The 19,604-nt window shown below is 40.8% G+C and overlaps 1 protein-coding gene across 3 annotated transcripts in view; it reads right to left on the reverse strand.

Moving 5' to 3' along the window:
- Nucleotides 1-19,604, reverse strand: part of tbc1d9 (TBC1 domain family, member 9 (with GRAM domain)) — a 74,332-nt gene that overhangs the window by 12,730 nt on the left and 41,998 nt on the right. For all 3 annotated transcript variants that reach the window (XM_078539201.1, XM_078539211.1, XM_078539191.1), the window contains exons 12-15: nt 13,608-13,893; nt 12,869-12,998; nt 4,330-4,428; nt 4,142-4,210 (exon numbers count right to left, since the gene is read on the reverse strand). In XM_078539201.1, the coding sequence (XP_078395327.1) occupies nt 4,142-4,210; nt 4,330-4,428; nt 12,869-12,998; nt 13,608-13,893 (584 nt within the window). The remainder of the gene's footprint in view (nt 1-4,141; nt 4,211-4,329; nt 4,429-12,868; nt 12,999-13,607; nt 13,894-19,604) is intronic.

A 19,604-nucleotide genomic window follows, 5' to 3' on the forward strand; every position in this document is an offset into this window, starting at 1 on the left:
GTTTTCAAAGAACTGAAGTTAATAAAACTCACTTTGAATTCGACTGGTATAGGGTATTGTGTGTCACCTTGCCCGGGTCTTTTAAGATCTATGAGTCTTACTGTCGCCTTAACGAAGTGTAACTGGGAGTCAGATTAATTAGGGGATTTAGAAGTTAGCATGGTAGGAAATTGTACATCTATGTATGTGCTTTAAGATCATTTCTTCTATTAATAAATGTTTAATCTAGTTTTGTAAAAACCTATAAGACTTGGTGGTCTTATTACTACTGAATTCAAGGCACACGTCTCAATTTATACAAATTGCAAAACAAAATGTGTCAGTTGTTTCAAGTTTCCCTTTGGGATTTGAACAACTCAGCATTTACCATCGGCTGTGCCATAACAAAACCTAGCTGTTTGATCAAACTTTTGGCCACCTGCCCTAATATTGGCTTAAGTGGTTTAGTGTCAAATTTTGCTTTATGCTCCTTGGAATATCTTACCTTGCTAAATGTGCTCTATCAACACAAATTGTTGTTGTTTAAAATACTGAATTATATTAGATACAAGTTGTTATTTAGCATGGACATAATCCTGGAACTGTTCTAATAGCACGGTGGGTGCACCTATACCACATAGGTTGTAGTAGGTCAAGGAGGTGGCTTACCACCACCTTCTTGACAGCAATTAGAGGTGGTTTATAAATGCTGATCTTGCCAACAATGCTCATAACCGAAGAATGAATACAAAAAACTGGAGGGCAAAAATTAACAAGACAGGTTAACAGGGATGATAGTGGGTGAAGACAAAAAGGTCTGAAATTTTGTGACAAGGAATCATGTACACATTATAGTGCAAAACAGCAAAGTCAATGCAGAGTGAGTGGTTGGAAAATTATAGCACTTTTTATTTTTTTTAATGTTTTTTAATCTTTCATGGGATGTGGACATCACTGGCACAACCAGCATTTGTTGCCCATCCCCAATTGCTGTAGGTCTGGAATCACATGTAGGCCAGATCAGGTAAGGAGGCACATTTTCTTCCCTAAAGGATATTAGTGAACCAGATGGGTTTCCACAACAATCAATGCTAGTTATTATGCTAATCATTACTGAGTCTTGGGCCTCTGGATTACTTGTCCAGGGACACTACCACTTGATCTGTAGTGAAATGCAAATGCTTCTAGGCTTCAAATTGGTGGAATTATCAGGCTTCAAGTGGGTTTAGTTTTCTCATTGTTTACCTTCTATTACCATAAAGGCTATGGACCAATGCACTTGTATGAAATCACCAAGTGACCTCAGCATTTCAACATTTCAGTGTTTAATGCAGCTAGTACATATAATACAGGATGAATTAAATACTAAACACCAGATCATGACCTTGAAAACTTCTTCATAAACTTGTGTCAAAGACTGGTTTGTTTTTGGCTTTTAGCAAATCCTAGATGTAAAGGGAGTGACTCAAGCCCATCATGCAATTCAAGAACAACTTGCATCTATGCCTTTAATGCAGAAAAAAGTGCTTCACAGAAGCATAATCAGGCAAAAATTGACTAGGGCACAAAGCAAGGAATATCTGAACAGGTAACTAAATGCTTGGTCAAAGGATGGTCTTAAAGGTGGGTCATAATGAGAGAGGTAGAGACATCAAGATTGAGGGAGACTCATCCATTGGAAGTATGAACTTCAAGCTCGGTTTCTACTGGTTGGGTAAACGAGTAGTCATCATATTCCTAAGGGACATTATAAATTGTGTTTGTAAATTGTAAGTATTAACCTGCACACGAATCATTGAAACGACAAAATGAAAAATCACAGCCCCAATCAAATCATCTGAGTACATCTCATTTACATTATCAGTAAAGATATTTTTATTATATGAGAGCATTTTCATCTGTATATTTACTGGTGATTAAGAAACAATTTCTAGTCAAATTGCTCAAAAATGTTTTCTCAATGTATGTTTGCTCAGGAGGACAAAGTATTTTACAGCCAACCTCTGGTCAGAAGAGAAATCAGCAAAATCATGGCAAACATTAGTGTCTGACCTCGTTCCATGTAAGGATAACTGGGTGATCTAATGAGTACCAGCAGCAACCATTTAATGACTATTGCAGTTGCTAATGATTTAATTACTGTTAACAACTGTAAACTGGTATCTTTGGACCAACAAACTTTTGAACATCACTGAAAGTCACATCTAACACACCGGGAATTGTAAAAGTACCATGAAATGAATGCAGTTGAGCTCACCTATGGACTCAAAATCTAACAGCCACCTGATCTGGCTGGGATGCTGACTTTCCAGTTACCTCATTTTGAGGAACAGAATACAAATCCTACTAAAATATCAGTGATACCCGAGTGATGAGAGTTGGCTGTACCTCCTTCACGCGACAGCTGACATGAACAGACACTCATGTCAGGCCAGCATGTGGTTCGAGCCATGGAACGTTACCATTGCTGGAGTTCTTTGCCAGTTTCGCAGTTGTGTGTTTAGGATAGGCTGAAAACCTTTATTCAAATCCACTCATTGCACTCCAGGTCTGAAGGAAGGGCCCGCCCCATCCTCCGCCTCTACAACAACAAAATCCACCACTAACGCGCAACAAATAGACCTCTCCTCATGTGAGGTAAGAAAGAAAGGAGGGACTAGGGAATCTGGCACGTAATACTCAGCCAATAACTGCTGCAGTTCTGGCAGTCAAGCAGTCAATCAAGGTAGCAATGGGTGTGATCATGCATAAACAGAACAAAACTGTGCTGGATTATGTACAAGTGAAACTGAAGCAAAGGACTATGCAAAGCAGGAGCCAGAGGTCGGAAAAAACATTTCAAAAGATGGAATTCTATAATTGAAGGGGTTTGAATTCTGCCAAAAGGCAGGAATTTCTCATCCCTGGATGAGCTATCAGAAGAATTCTGATAGTCACACAAAGTCATGAAGTGCAGAACATACACGCTCAGTGAAAACATGATGTAGGATTAGTTAACTCTCTTCTAAAAAAGAGTGCTTCTAAAAAAGAGTGTTTATAAATCTGGTTGGCATTGGCACTAAGGATTAAAGAAATGCTAATAGATTGGGATGATTAATTGCTGCAGCATAATGTTTAATGTGCCGCTGAGCTATTGTCTGTGAATAGCTGCAAGCGCAGGTTGGATGTTGGACATGACAAGATGATAAATGTTCTGGAGTTGTTAAGGATTTGCTGGCAGGAAAATGGAATTCAGTAATAATTATATATCCTGTAAATGGAATATGTTTGATAGGCACAGTAAAAACAAGCTTCTATATCTATTGAGCCATTAAGGTAATAAAATGCTCCAAGGTTCTTCACAGGGGTATTGTAAAACAAAATTTGACATCAGGCCACATAAGGCAATATATAAGGGCAGATGGTCAAAAGGTTTGGTCAAAGAGGTAGGCTTTAGGGAGCATTCTAAAGGAGGAAAGAGGTAGAGAAGGAATTCCTGAGTTTAAAAGTCTAGGCAGCTAACCATGGTGGAGCAATTAAAATTGGGGCCAATGATAGATCCTTACGGAACACCAGATGTAACAGTGCAGGAAGGAGAAGTGGGGCAATTGCAAGTGACACTCTGGATACAATTAAATAGATAGAGAAGAATGGAACCAGGCTCAACGTTGAACTATAAACAGAATTGTGCTATGGACTGGAAACTAAACTGAGACAGATTTCAAATCTTTTATCAGTTGCTAGAGAAATCAACTTCTAAATTCTGAGCTGGATTCAACTTCAGATTCCAGAGATTGGAAAGAATGATTGAAATCACTGTGCTACTATTTCATCCATTGTAACTTTTATATTCAGTGAACAGTGCCCGCTAAATCAACAGAGCAGTTGTAAAATTGCAATGTCAGCACAAGGAAGAAGACTGAAACAGCTTGATTGTTTGCACAATTGGGTCATAACTGGTTCTACAACATGGGGATGCTGCTGGGTCCTCAATTTTTACATTGCAGGATGGAGCTTGAACACCAGCAGCAGCATTGAATTACCCATACATCTTCAAGATGATTCCTGCACAGTTGTTCAAAAGTTACAACTGTCCCATTATTTCTGGCCATGGATTTTAATCAAGAAGCAGTTCACATGCTAATTTAGCCAAAAACACCACTGACACCAGAAACTTGTTTACCTTAAAAAGGACATATAGTTCTTCCAGTTCATCTATAGTGAATGATGTGTCTGTCACAATAGCTCGAACCTAGATATAATAAAGAAATTAAAAATAAAGCATACATTTAGAGTAAAAAGCAAATACATTTTGTACTCTATTTGGAATTCAAATGAAGCATTTCAGAATATTTGCATAACTGTACTCACAACATTACGCTTTGTGGTGTCTTCAAGAGTCTGGATCACTCGTAGTCGCTGCTTAAAACGCATCTGCTCAATCACATCTGCTCTGATACTACCAAATTTCTGAAAAGATTAAACATGCACTGAATATACTGTATACTATTAACAAATCTAAAATAACCCTAGTAATGATTGATGGAAGCTACATTTCACAAAAAGAGAAATCAAACCTATTCATATACTTTCTAAAGTACAGAAAACAGGCTTGTTTGCAAATCAGTCATGGGCACCTCACCAACTGTGATGTAACAACAATTTCTATGAAGCACGAAACAACACAAATCAAGGCTGGTTGAATGCATAGAAGCCTTTATTTGCCTAAACTTTTTCTAACCTAGCAAAAGGTAAATATAGTATAACATCTTACATTTTGAAGAAAATGCTGAAATTTTGAACTTATTTTATGTTGCAAAGCACTGAGATTTTGTTTGGTGGAGATCAGACATTATTGGACTTCTTTCACCGACTCATGACTCAAAAAAACAAAGCACAATATACCTCTCTACTTTTGGCAGTTCTCTAAAGCTCACCCCCAAGTCTTTCAGAAGGGAAATGATTTCTGCATCAGTCATCTTTCCACAAATGTAGTGCACAACTATATAAGACATACTATTCTTATTCTGTCTCTGCTCGCCTTCTCTCCATTTGTTACACGAGTTTGGTCAGGCAGAATACAATAGAAAGTCTGTTCTTGTCATAATTGTAAATCTACATGTACATACATATACAGCATGTTTTTCTCCACCATGCTCTCCAATGTCTTCTATGATGGTGATCCTAGCATCAAAATCAGATATGACATGGATGGGTAGCTACTCAATCTGAGGCAACTCCAGGCAAAGATCAAGGCCTCCAAGGACATTCTTAGCGATTTGTTTGTCAATAGCTATGCACTAGCTGCTGGTTCAGAGTTGGACAAGCAATGTAGCATGACTTGTTCTCCAATGCATGTGACAGCTTTGGCCTTATGAGCAACACGATGAAAACTGAAGTAATGCGCCAACCAGGTCTAGGAAAGTTCTATCTTGAGCCCAAGGTTTCAATCCATAAGCAGAACCTGTCAGCAGTGGATAAATTCACTTATCTCGGCAGCACTCTCTCTTGAGCCATCTATATCGGCAACAAGATACATAGAAGAATTGCTAAAGCAAGTGTAGCCTTCGGCAGACTTCAAACATCTGGGAATGAAGAGAAGCAAGGCTGCATACCAACCTGAAAGCTGAAAGAGAAGTATTCCTGCCCACTCTGCTCTACCCATAAAAGACTTGGACTGTGAACAAGCGCCAAGCCAAGAAGCTCAACCACTTTCACTTCAGCTGCCTTCAGAAGCTTCTGAAGATCAGGTGGCAGGACAAAATACCAGACACAGAGGTCATCCACACCATGACGAGACAGTTACAACTGAGTAGGGCTGGTCATGTAGCCAGAGCACCTGACACTTGCTTACCAAAGCAAATCTTCTATGGAGAGCTTGAACATGGGGTGCTTTCTCATGGCAGTCAAAGAAAGCAATATAGGGACACTTTGGAGCCTTCCCTTCGGAGTTTTGATATTGACTTTGAATCCTGGGAGAAACTTGTCAAGGATCGCTGAACCTGGCTCAACCAAATAAAAAGCACTGCAGCCTCCTTCGAAAGCAAGTGCATATCAGAGGCAGAGGGAAAATGCAAGGAGGGGAAATCCAGAGCCAGCAACTTGTCTGAAACTCAAGTCTGCGGTATCCTGCCCTATTTGCAGCAGAACCTTCCAGCCACAGATCAGCCTTAGCAGTCTCCTACGTACTCTAGGAAACACTCCAGATAATGAATATGGTTATCTTTGCCCCGAAGGGCAAAGGAAATAGTAGGTGGATATTTTGCTAACAAACCCAACAACACGCCTCAGTCCATTTATTTGCAGTGGGTTTGTCAATCTCCCCCTTTTCACTGCACGGCTTTTTGTTAATAGGGGATTTAAAACATTTTTTAATTGATTTAATTTTCCAATGACACAAGAGTTCACATTATGCTTCAAAGCCTTCCACAAAAAGTTCTTTGGCAACCTCATTAGCCTCAACTTTCAACAAGCAATTCCAAGCTGGAGTTTGCGATTAACCTTCCTAAACAGCATTTCATTCACACCCTATAGTTTCATGCTTGATTTCCTATTCCACTTCTCATTCTTACCCCCAATCCTTCATGAAATCTTCATTTCTTTTCAAAAACATTCAGAAATTCACGCATCCGTATGACTAACTTTTGAATTTACAGTTCCTTCACACCATTTAAAACATCTATTTGCTTGTGCAATAAGTCACGCCACTCTTTGTGCTAAGTGATCTTGAAATTTGATTTGTTTTCCCTCCTCACCTACATTACACCAACAAGCATGGGAAATAACTGGAAACCAGATCAAGATAGTTTTTGACACATTGATCAATCAGCCCAATCAGATTGCAAGGTGAAAGTTTAAGGTTCAAAGATGGAAAGTCTCATTAAAGCGAGATTTCAGTGCACCACACTTGCACATAAACAGGAATTGCACTAATTAAACTGCAATAAAGGGAAAAAAGGGGCTATAGAAATGGTTGCATTAAAACGTGGGGAAGAATTTTCCCGTCGGCGAGCGGGGGTGGGGCCCGCTGGCCAGCTTGTAAAATGATGCGCGGTGACTTCGGGCGGCCGTCCCGACATCACTGCACGTCATTTAGATTGTCAGTTTGGCGGGCACGCAGGCAAAGGCCTATTAAGGCCATTAACAAAGTAATTAAAGCTGTTAAGAATGCTGCCCATCCAACCTTAAGAAGGTAGCGCCGTGAGAGGGTGGTCTCCATTGGGCCTCACCACAAGGTAAAATACCAGCAATGGCAGGAGGAGTCCCATAGGTGTCCACTCTGGGCCTCAATTGGTCTTCGAGCTGGGGGACTACCTGATGCACCACCGCAGGTAAAATCCCAGTAGGCAAGAGAGACAGTGCCCCACCATACCACTCAGTTTTACACTCCCAATGCCCCCAATCTGCTGGGGTGGGGGTGATAGGGTAGGTGGGAGGGGAGTAAAATTGCACCCAGTGCTTCTACAGTATTCTTATGCATTACATGAAATTTTGCACTAAAATTTTCAAAGTAATTTGCTTATTTTAACATCTTAGACATTGAACAAATGATAAAAGAAAAATGCAGAATATTAGCAGTGGATAAAATAAACTGACATGCCAAAATTCAATATTTTAAATCCAGATCCCAGAGTCTGGGAATTTACATAAACATGGACAGCATTCATAACTAAAGCCTGCAGTTAAGCAAAGCTACATGACATGCATTGTCTTTTCCTTCCTGTAGTGATTAATATATAAAAATGGAAATTACAGATTTGCACAAGAGAACAATTATTTCTAAATTCAAATAGTACTGAAATAATTAGCGTACGGTCATGAAACTGGCTGCAATTTCAGAATTGTCTAAAACGTTTTAATTTTGAATCACTGTAGTTTCCCATAAATTCAATAAAAGACAAGCATACACAAAAAAACCATGTCATTCATCCCTCAGCAACAGCTATAGGTAGACTGCAGTATCTATTACCTCAGCATAATAAATCATGTAAAGGGACTGAGCTTCCAAAACTGTTTCTAAATATGCATTATTTTTTTTGAATATACATGTTTAATAAACTTTTATTTACATACACGAAGTCACATCTTTCTTGTAATTAACTCTGACCAATCTTGTAATTGATCATGAAAAAATGTGAAAAAGTCCCTCAGAGATCTGGTTTGAATATGGTTAGTAAATTATTCCACTAATTCAAGAAAATCTCGCCTAACATTTTTCAGTAAAGAAAACCAGCGAGGGAGTTAGAACACTAATTCTCATAAACGTGATGGGCGGAACAGGCTCAAAAGGCCGAATAACCTACTCCTGCTCCTATTTTCTATCTTTCTATGTTTCCTCTATTGGTTATCAATAATGATATTGTCATTAAAAACCTGTTTGTTTTATATCAAAAAATGACTGTGTAATGACTAGGCTGAAGTCACTAAAGTTTTGAAATGTTGTTTAGTTTTTTTTTTAATTACTTAAACAGCAGTTCCTAAGATGGCCGATCAGCTACAAAACTACTCTTGCCATTTACAAAGCAATCAGAATTGAATTGGGCTGTTTAGAAACTTAAACAAGTGCGAATGAACCCATCTTCTGAACCATTCACAAAGCATCCAGACATAACCTGTGTAATCAGTGGGGTGTGGACCAAGCCACTAGACTCAGCCACTTTGGACAATGGACCTCAGCTGAGAAGGGGACCCCCTGCCACGTATTCTCATCACTTCAAACAATAGATTTTGAATGAGGGTTCCCCAGCTTGCTGTGACTACATTTGGAAACTAGCCAGTTTGTGAATGGAGATCATGTGATAAGCAAGCTAACCCTTTGTTTTGAGAAATTGCTTTTCGAGGTCAGTGCGCAAAGACCATAGGTGGTATTTTCCAGCCCCGCCCACGGGTGGGATCTTCCAGTCCCGGCTAAGTCAATGGACTTTTGGCTGGCTCACCACATCTGCCACGGCAGGACCCACCGCAAGTGGGCCAGAAAATCCTGGCCCATGTGCGAGTAACAGCAAGATGACGGCTTGTGGTCCTTTGTCTCTTTCTCTCCCAAGCCGTTCTGCAAGTGTGTCTTGTCTGCATTTTGACAAGCCAAACACGGCAGACAGTATCTTTCAGATAAATCAAGCAGCTGCTGACTCCAGCAGAAGAGACAGAAATCATCCATCAACAATTTAAATCGTCTCAATGCAGAATCTGGAAAGCTCACCAAACCCAGCCTGAAACCGTCCAAGTCATCAATCTACAGGATCTGTATATGATTGACTTTTGTTTGGGACTCTTAAACCATTTACCTACCTTCCCTCTTTGTAACTTACTTCTGTGTGAGTGTGCGCGCAAATCTCTTGAATCCATGTGTGAGAGAGAGTTGGAGTGTTTATTATTTTTGCATATCAGGTGTAGGGTACAAAAAATATAATTCCTTTTATTGCAAAATTTACCAGAAAGCCCGTCTATGAGAGTCTTTTACAGTCACAGCACTTAGACAGTTAAACACTCACTGAATTGGCAACTGAATTCTTTTAAAACACCTATTGAGGTTGACCAAGTGGTGGAAAGAGAGGGGAGCCATTCCACTACTTCTTATCTTGCTGCAACAATATTGTCAAGAGAGATGATTTAGTGTAGTACACTATTTAGACAAAATGATGTGAAATGGGCATGTTGTCACATGATCATCCCTTTACTGATGGTCTTCTTTCAACCTCCCCATTGCCTCTGCTGTCAAACTGCATGTCCAATATCCAGACCTGGATGAGCCACAATTCCTTCCAATTAAACATCAGAAATACAAAAGTTATCATCTTTAGCTCCTGTCACAAATCTTTGCTCCCAATTCCCAAGCCATTGACTCAGGCGGAACCAGGCTGTTTGGAACCTCAGGGTTTTATTTCTATGAATTCTAACCTGAACTCATATTTTCCATCATAAAGACCATCTGCTTACTTGCACCTCTATCATTGTCAGTTGCTGCCCCTGTCTTGGTTTCTCTGTGGCTAAACTCATTTATACTTTTGTTACCTCCAAACTCTAATATTCCAATGGTTTACTGGCCAGCCTCTCACTTTCCACCCTCCATAAAACTTGAGTTCATTGAAACTCTATTGCTGATATCCTAACCCTTGCCAAGTCCCATTCAGCCATCACTGTTGTGCTCTTGGACTACCAACGCTTCTACTTTAGAATTCTCATCCTCCTATTTAAATCACTCCATGGCCTCGCCATTCCCCGGCAATAATTTTAATCAGCATGGAGGTGGCCCTTGACAACGGGGCATCCCACCTCAGCCTTTTGTGCGGTGCCTCATCGCATTTTTCAGCCATCTGTTAACTAACCAGTTGCCGTCAGGGCTCTCGTCCTTTTAAAGGACAGGCATCTGCCCCCAAGAGTTGCCGGCAGCTCAGCGGTGCACCGAGAGCGATAGCCACTGCTAGGACTGCGCCTGGATGTCAAGACTGCCATGGGAGCTGGTCACCCTCTCAACCAGCGAAGTCCAGTATGGGGCTCTTGGGAATGGTGAGGCATGCTTCTGTGAGGTGTTGGGGGGAGGGGGAGGATGCATCAGGGGAAACTATTGCCGCCAGAGGGCCCCCTCCATGGGCCACAGAGTGCCAGGATATGAGGGCACAACCCTCATGCCCGTAAGGAGGCCACCAGGGTTTACCAGGTGGTTTCCCTACATGATGCAGGGCCCACCCACCACTGGGAAAATCCCATCGGCGGCAGAAGGAAGCCTTCGCTGGCCACCTAAGTAGTTCAATTGGCCTCTGAGCTGGAAGACCATCTGCCTTCACTGCTACTAGTAAAATGCCATGGCTGTGGGAAGACAACAGACACTTCACTCCCATTTTATGCACTCCACCCACCCCTAATGTTTGCTGGCCTGTTCCAAGAAGGCTGAAAATCCAGATCCCCCTCTACCGCTCCTCCAACTCTGGCCTTTTGTGTCTCTCACTCTCTTTGTTCCACCATTGGTGGCTGTGCCTTCAGTCATCTAGACCCTAAGCTCTAGAATTCCTTTTAAACCTTTCCACCTCCTCTCCTCTTTTGAACGGCTCTTTAAAAGCCACCTCTTTGACCAAGTCACCCATTCTATCATCTCCTTCTTTGACTCACTATCAAATCTATGTCTGATTCTGTACGCTGGAAACACTTAGAAATATTTTCCAATGTTAAAGATATAAAAATGCTAGCTGCTATTGAGTACACAATGTTGAAGGAAGGAAAGAACGCATTCACCTTTCATGACCTCAGAACATCCCAAAGCACTTCACAGTCCATTTGATACAGTGATATTCCACAAACAGTAATGAATTTAATGATCAGTTAATTTGTCTTGGTGATGCTGACTGAGAGATGAAAATTGGCTGGGATGTGATTTTTTGGGAGGGAAAAAACAACTGTCACTGAACCTTGTACATCCACCCAAATAGGCAGATGTTTTGATTAGCATCGCATTTGAAAGATGGCACTTTTACCAATGCATCAGTCCTTTGGTACTGCAATGGAGTTGGTTAAACTCAAGCAGTACTTCTATGCAAATTTGGCTCCTTACATCTTAAATCTACCAATCTGAACTCAGTATGCATCCCTATGAAAAGAGAGAAAGCACTCTGCATCTGGCACATGGGAAATTTTAATTCTGTGAATTTCACAGGTGTTTGGTTTGGAGATTGTTGAATATGATGACAGCTTTCCACACAGTTAGATTTTGAGCAATCAAAAATCAAAGATGATTAATCTGGGGTGGTGCGGGTTTAAAATCCCATTTAATGGGCTGTTTTCTGTTAAATAGAAATCTAGACATTACATCCTCTTTAATTAACAGTAACATTCGTCAGCTGTTTGTGCACCACAAAACAAATAGTGAGAAATGGACATAACACAAAGGGCAGGGGATTAGGCTTTTATATCAAAAAGCTTATGATTCTGGTACACCTTGGGTAGGGACTCATCAGTTTTTAGGCTTGTCAGCCAACTCAGCATTCCACCAGACAATACAGCTGAGATGAGGGTGGGATTTTCATTATATTGATCCTCTCAATGCTTAATTTCTGTGGCATCAAGTTGTTCAAATCATAGGTTCAAGACTTCCACAAGGAATGGTCAAGAAAGAGCCACTGTGTCTTTTAGGCAAAGCACAGATAAACATTTGAAGCTTCAGGACTAAGGAGAAAAATAAGGAAGTGAGATTAGTTTTGGATTGTTCTAGTGAAGAGAAAGAACAAACCCAATGGGTTGAATGGCTTCCTTCCCTGCTATAAATTTCTATGATAAATGTTAACTTATTTTTTTGTGTCAGGTGTAAGTTTCTGGTATGCTACCATTTAATTTGGTGACATCACTGTGATAGTTTGTATCATAAGGGTGTGAAGGATTTTGCAACACACCATCAGCTGTCTGCTATCTAAAAACACAACCGAGACAGTATATTTTCAATATGTTGCAATAAAGTTTCACTTCATTGTAACAGACATTAATCACAAACTTCGCCAAATTAAACTGTAGCACCCAAGGGCTTACTCTTAAAATGTTAAGATTTTTTAAAAAAATTGGCACTAAGGACAACAATTAGGGAAAGTTATGTGGACAATTGCTTGTTTTCTAGTTACTTCCATCCTTAAATCAACAATGGACAAAGCACTGAGCTTAACAACCTGAGCAAGCTGGATGATTAAAGGATACAATCAATAATTGCCACCGAATCATCTAGCCTATCTGCAATTCAGTATGTGTGATTGTATAACCTTTGTACAGCTTTTCTTTACTTTCCTGAACATGGATCATCCTTATTTCTGAATGTAATTGAATACAGTCAGACATCAATAACATTCAACAAAAGTCCTCAACCCACCACAGACCAATTTACCCAAATCAGATTTCACATTAGGTATGACTGAATACACAGCTAGTTACTCACATCATATGAGCTCCTAATTAATTTGAAGATATCAACTTCAGGGTAAGGATCCCCATCGTCACTGAGAAGAGAATGAAGATGAGGAATGGGTGGCAATGTGCTGTCCTTGTTCGTCACACTGTCCAAGTATCTAGAGAACCAAAAGAGTTCATGCTGTGAAACTCATCTCATTAAATAACAAAATTAAAGCCAATGTCAGTCTAAATTGGGGACATGGGTTTCTGTTTTCATGACAATTGACTGTTGCAGATCATCTAATAGGATAGTTTACTGATGGCTGAAATTTCAGCTTTTTAAAAAAAATAGCCTTCTAGTATTTAAATGCCAATTAATTTTTCTTGTGATAGTTAAGACCTTACACTGCGTGCAGTAATTTCTCCCCATGTTATTAGAGTTAAGCTTTTCATAATAAAGAGCATATATCCAAGGTTAATCAATGCATTTCACATTAGTATTAATGCAGATAGAAATTACAATAACAGAGCCTAAACAATGTACTACTTCTGCCATCTTTAAAGAATTATTTGGTACAATCATTTCTTTTGTTGGATCAACTTGAGCCAAAAGAATTAAAATAAGTTATTAGACATGGGAATCAAAGATTACTGAAAATATATCTAACTTATAACCCAACCCAAAAGAAATTTGCTGGCATCAAATTTTTGTTATTTACCCACTTTATTACACAATTGTTACAACAAACTGATAACCAAAAAAGAGCAAATAAAAATTAACTCACTTTCCAAGTATAGTCATGGCCTCTCCATCATCTTTACAATTCAACAACTTGTGAATATTAGCATCCAGCACAGCAAGAGCGAGTTGAAAGATCACTTTAATTCCCTCAAAAAAGAAGCAGTCCACAACAACAACTGCGCTTTCAAAAGGCATTACGCTGAGGAAGAGTGTGAGGAACCAGGACAGCGAGATGGTAGATATAACACCCAGATACTGCATACAGTCATAAAGCTGTGGCACATAATCCCTGGTAAGCTCCTCAAACACACCTTGATCCACCAATGCTCCTATAAAAAGGATCAACAGGATAAACAACATTAAGTGTTCAGAATAACTGGTTCAAGTTCACATTACAAAGCAAAGTATTTATAATGCAATACATTTTCCAGATTTTTCACATTAATGTACCTATGTTTTAAATCTGGTTTACTGCCTCTCCCAGGAGATTACATGCTTCAGGGTGGAAAATGGGAAAGGCTACATGAGCCTTTTCCTGTCCTGATACTTTTAAAAGTAAGGGAAGAGGAGAAACAAAAATATATATTAAAAATAACCCCACGTTGTTCTTCTTGAACATCTCATTCAATTAGCATATTTATAAATGCTAGGAAGATACACAGTAAAAATAAAACATAGGTAAAAGCCACTAAATGTAAATTATGCTCGAATATTTTGCAAATATTGATGTTGTATGTGCCTGCATGCCATTGTAATGTAAAGGTGCTCGACAGAGCAAGGGTTAAAGTGGGACTGGAAAATAGCACGGCCCATGGTATGATGCATAGAGTCACATGGTAACAGACTGAGAGAACAGTCTAGAAAGAACACTCTGGAACCAACCTGCATGGAGGTAACAGCACCATGCGTGACAATAACCTAGGATCTGTAAATAGTTGAAGGTTAGCAATAAATGGTTCATGTTTAAATATACAAGTATCAAGATCTCATCATTGAGACATCTAAAGAACCCATATTTCAAAGCTGAAAGTTGGTAGAGAATTTGTTGTGCATTTTTAAAAAATAAATGCAGATCTCAACATTTTATAATGTGGATCTGATCCTGCAGTACAACAAGATTGCAATTAGGCAAAAATTCATCAACAGTATGAAGGTGGTCTTCAACTAACAGCAACCTGTTTTCACCTTGAAACAGGTGCTTACACGTACAAACCAAAACCAGTGTTTTCAAGTTGGAAGTGTCTGCCATGCACACTCTACATGTTAGGACTAGTGGTGAGCAGCCTAATAAATAGTCTTTAAAAGGGACTGCTGGAGGCTACTCCGGAAAACTGGTGTGATTTTTTTTTTGAGGAATTTTTGTGGGTCCAGGGTTGATCCTGCTGCAGTCTGATGTCAGTGGCTGGATAGTCCACTAGCCCCTATCCTCACTACTTATCAGTCAGCTCAGCTCACCCATAGAGCTGTTAGGCCCTAGTGCATCTAGATACCTGCCAGCACTCCTTACTTGTTTGGTAACTTGCCCAAATTATGCCCAAAACTGAAAATGTTTTGACCCCCCCGCACCGATGTTGACTTGAGGTGAGTGGTGCTACTGCTTTGCCATCTTCACAGCAAGTTTTGAAGAGGAAGAGTTGAAATCGCCTCGCTTATTGCAAGTAGACTATGCAAGAACAAAACAAGTGCACAAGTGAAGTTGCTATATTGCTGCATTCATAACTTTTCATTTCCTCTTAGGTGCCCTTCCAGTTTTGGGAAAAATTTCAAGGGTAATAATGGAAAAAGAAAATCACATTGCTAACCTCCAAGCAGCATAAACTGGCATAACCATACAAGTACAGCAGTTTAGATTAGGTATTTGACCATAAATTCAAATCCCATCGTGGAATTAAATTGGATCATTAATCTGTGGTTTGGCACCAGGAATATAGCCACAAAAGTTTCCTGGCTTTTTTTAATCTTTCGTGGGATGTGGTGAATTCTGCAGCACCAGGAGTGGCTCAGCAGCACAGAAAGAGAAGAGGAAGAGTGGGAGTGGTGGGGGATTCAATAGTTAGGGGAACAAACAGACGTTTCTGTGACCTTAGATGTGACTCCTGGATGGCTTTTTTTTTTTATTTGTTCATGAGATGTGAGCATCGCTGGTTAGGCCAGCATTCATTGCCCATCCCTAATTGCCCTTGAGAAGATGGTGGTGAGCTGCCTTCCTGAACTGCTACAGTCCATGTGGTGCAGGTTCACGCACAGTGCTGTTAGGGAGTTCCAGGATTTTGACCCAGCATAAGTAAAGGAACAGCAATATAGTTCCAAGTCAGGATAGTGTGCGGCTTGCAGGGGAACTTCCAGGCGGTGGTGTTCCCATGCATCTGCTATCCTTGTCCTTCTAGATGGTAGACATCGTGGGTTTGGGAGGTGCTGTCGAAGGGGCCTTAGTGAATGTTATGATAACAAGAGGACTTGTCTGGCCATCATAGCATGTGAATCATATTTTTTTCAGGGCAACAAGGCTTTGAGATGAGACATTTTGCTAGTGCTGCCCACATCCAAGGATAAATTTATAAAAGGTCTGCAGTACTTTGTGAGGTGGTGTATGCCCAATCTTCAGAGATCCTTCATTATTTGAACAAATTTAACATTTTTTGGGCATTATCTAACTTTTGATCACTCACACTTTGCTTATGGGGATGGCCTGATTAGTACTGTATTGGGATGCTGAACGGTTAAGATTAAATGTGCTGATTAGAAACGTGTACTTGTTTGGCAATGATTAGAGTACTTTTCAAAACACAAAAAAAGGTACAAAATTATCACAATAGCCCCAGCTGTAAGAACTATATATGGTTTTGATATAAAGTTTACTTCAATTTATGCTGAACAAAGAACTGAACTCCACATGGCACTGAAAGTTAAATAAATGAACTAAAATTTGTTGTGCTTACATTATATTGCACCAAGGTTAATTTTTAAAATTCACTCATGGGATGTGGAAGTTGCTGGCTAGGCCTTCCTTAATTGCCCTTGAGAAGCTGGTGGCGAGTTGCCTCCTTATACTGCTATAGTCCATGTAGTGTAGGTACACTCACAGTACTGTTAGGGAGCAAGTTCCAGGAGTTTGACCCAGTGACAGCGAAGGAACAGCGATATATTTCCAAGTCAAGATGGTGAGTGGCTTGGAGGGCAATTTCCAAGTGGTGGTGTTCCCATGTGTCTGCTGCCCTTGTCCTTCTAGATGGTAGTGGTTGTGGGTTTGGAAGGTGCTGTCTAACGAGGCTTGGCAAGTTCCTGCAGTGCATCTTGTAGATGGTACACACCGGTGCTACTGTTCATCAGTGGTGGAGGGAGTGAATATTTGTGGATGGGGTGCCAATGAAATGGGCTGCTTTGTCCTGGATGGTGTCAAGCTTTGTTGTTGGAGCTGCACTCATACAAGCAAGTGGAGAGTATTCAATTACACCCCTGACTTGTGCCTTGTAGATGGTGGACAGGCTTTGGGCAGTCAGGTGGTGAGTTACTCCTCGCAGGATTCCTAGCCTCTAACCTGCTCTTGTAGCCATAGTATTCATATAGCTAGTCCAGTTCAGTTTCTGGTCAATGGTAATTCTGAGGATGTTGACAGTGAGGGATTCAGTGACGGTAATGCCATTGATATCAAGAGGCGATGGTTAGATTCTCTCCTGTTGGAGATGGTCATTTCCTGGCACTTGTGTGGCACAAATCTTACTTGCCATGTGCCAGCCCAAGCCTGGATATTGTCCCGGTCTTGCTGCATTTGGAATTGACTGCGCAGTATCTGAGTTGTTGCAAATAGTGCTGAACATTGAAATCATCAGTGAACATCCCCACTTCTGATCTTATGATGGAAGGAAGGTCATTGATGAAGCAGCTCAAGATTGTTGAGCCGAGGACACCACCCCGAGGAACTCCTGCAGTGATGTCTGGGAACTGAGATGATTGACCTCTAACAACCACAACCATCTTCCTTTGTGCTAGGTATGATTCCAACCAGCGGAGAGTTTTCTCCCTCATTCCCATTGACTCCAGTTATGCTAGAGCTGCTTGATGCCACACTCGGTCAAATGCTGCCTTGATGTCAAAGGCAGTCACTCTCATCTCATCTCTGGAGTTCAGCTCTTTTGTCCATGTTTGAACTTAAGCTGTAATGAGGTCAGGAGCTGAGTGGCCCTGGCAGAACCCAAACTGAGCATCAATGAGCAGGTTTATTACTAAGCAAGTGCTGCTTGATAGTACTGTTGATGACCATTTCCATCACTTTACTGATGGTCGAGGGGCAGTAATTGGCCACATTGGATTTTTCCTGCCCTTTGTTTACAGGACATACTGGGGCAATTTTCCACATAGCAGGGTAGATGCCAGTGTTGTAGCTGTACTGGAACAGCTTGGCTAGAGACGTGACAAGTTCCAGAGCACAGGTTTTCAGTACTATTGCCAGAATATTGTCAGGGCCCATAGCCTTTGCAGTATCCAATGCCTTCAGCCATTTCTTGATATCACGTGGAGTGCATCAAATTGGCTGAAGACTGGCATCTGTGATGCTGGGGACCCCTGGAGGAGGCAGAGATGGATCATCCACTTGGCATTTCTGACTGAAAATTATTGCAAATGCTTCAGCCTTATCTTTTGCACTGATGTGCTGGGTTCCCCCATCATTGAGGATGGTGATATTTATGGAGCCTCCTCCTCCAGTAAGTTGTTTAATTGTCCACCAGCATTCACGACAAGATGTGGCAGAATTGCAGTGCTTAGATCTGATTTGTTGGTTTTGGAATCACTTAGGACTGTCTATCGCTTGTTACTTATGCTGTTTGGCACACAAATGGTCCTGTGTGTAGCTTCCCCACGTTGACATTTTTAGATATGCCTGGTGCCGCTCCTGGCATGTCCTCCTGCACTCTTCATTGAACTAGGGTTGATCCCCTGGCTTGGTGGTAATGGTAGAGTGGGGGATATGTCAGGCCACAAGTTACAGGTTGTGGTCGAGTACAATTCTGCTGCTGCTGATGGCCCATAGCGCCTCATGATTGCTCAGTTTTGAGTTCCTGGATCTGTTCAAAACCTATCCCATTTAGCACAGTGGTCGTGCCACACAACACAATGGAGAGGATCCTCAATGTGAAGAATAAAATAGGTTCTACGAGGCAGCGATTTTGGAAGATAAGGAAACAAGAACAAATGCCATTTTCTGTTAACCTGTTGTAATAGTTCAGCAAGCAAATTATCAAATCACTTCAATTTTAAATAAGCTAGGTTATCCAGCCCAAGTGACATGTGGAAAAACAAAATGATAAAATAAAGTTTGTAAATTAAAATAAATGTAAAGCAAGTTATCATAGTTCCAGCGCTTTCAAAGTAGTCCAATTTAGTTCAAAATGCACACCAAGAGTTGTGATAAATTAAAAGTCATTGCAGACATTGGGGCAGATTTTCATTCTCATTTCAGGAACTGTGATTTCCCAACATTATGATTGTAATTTCCACCCCACACACATTTTGGTTCCCAGGCGTTGGATGCAGGCTGGAATCAGAGTTGCAAGCTGAAGTCAGGGCCAGTGCCTCTGGAGGCAGGCCCAAGTTAGCAACAGAGGTGGGCAGATGTCGAGGCCGCCAGGTTAGAAGGCCCGCTTCCATTTACTGAGACATCAGCCCAATTCAACTCATGGTTGCTATCCCTCTAGCCCTCAGATCTCATCCTCTTCACCCACACTCCATGCTCCTTCCATGCCCCCACATATTTCTCAGGCAGCTTCATATTGCCTCCATAACCCCATGACCCTCCTGCTCATGCCCCTTCCATACCCACTCTTCCACTATGTATAGAACCAATGAGCGCCATTGGCAAGTCTTCAAAATGCTCCTTGAAACTTATGAAATAAGCAAACAAGCATTGAAAATCATCTTTGAAAGAACTGTTATTTTACAATTTCATAAAAAAAATGTCAAACACAGCTAGAGCCTCAATGAAAATAAATTTTAATCCTCTTAACACCTCCTAATCTTGTCCAAATAAACCAACGGGTATTGA

Source organism: Cetorhinus maximus, chromosome 1 (genome assembly GCF_964194155.1).
Source record: "Cetorhinus maximus chromosome 1, sCetMax3.hap1.1, whole genome shotgun sequence".
NCBI classification, from domain to species: Eukaryota; Metazoa; Chordata; class Chondrichthyes; order Lamniformes; family Cetorhinidae; genus Cetorhinus; species Cetorhinus maximus.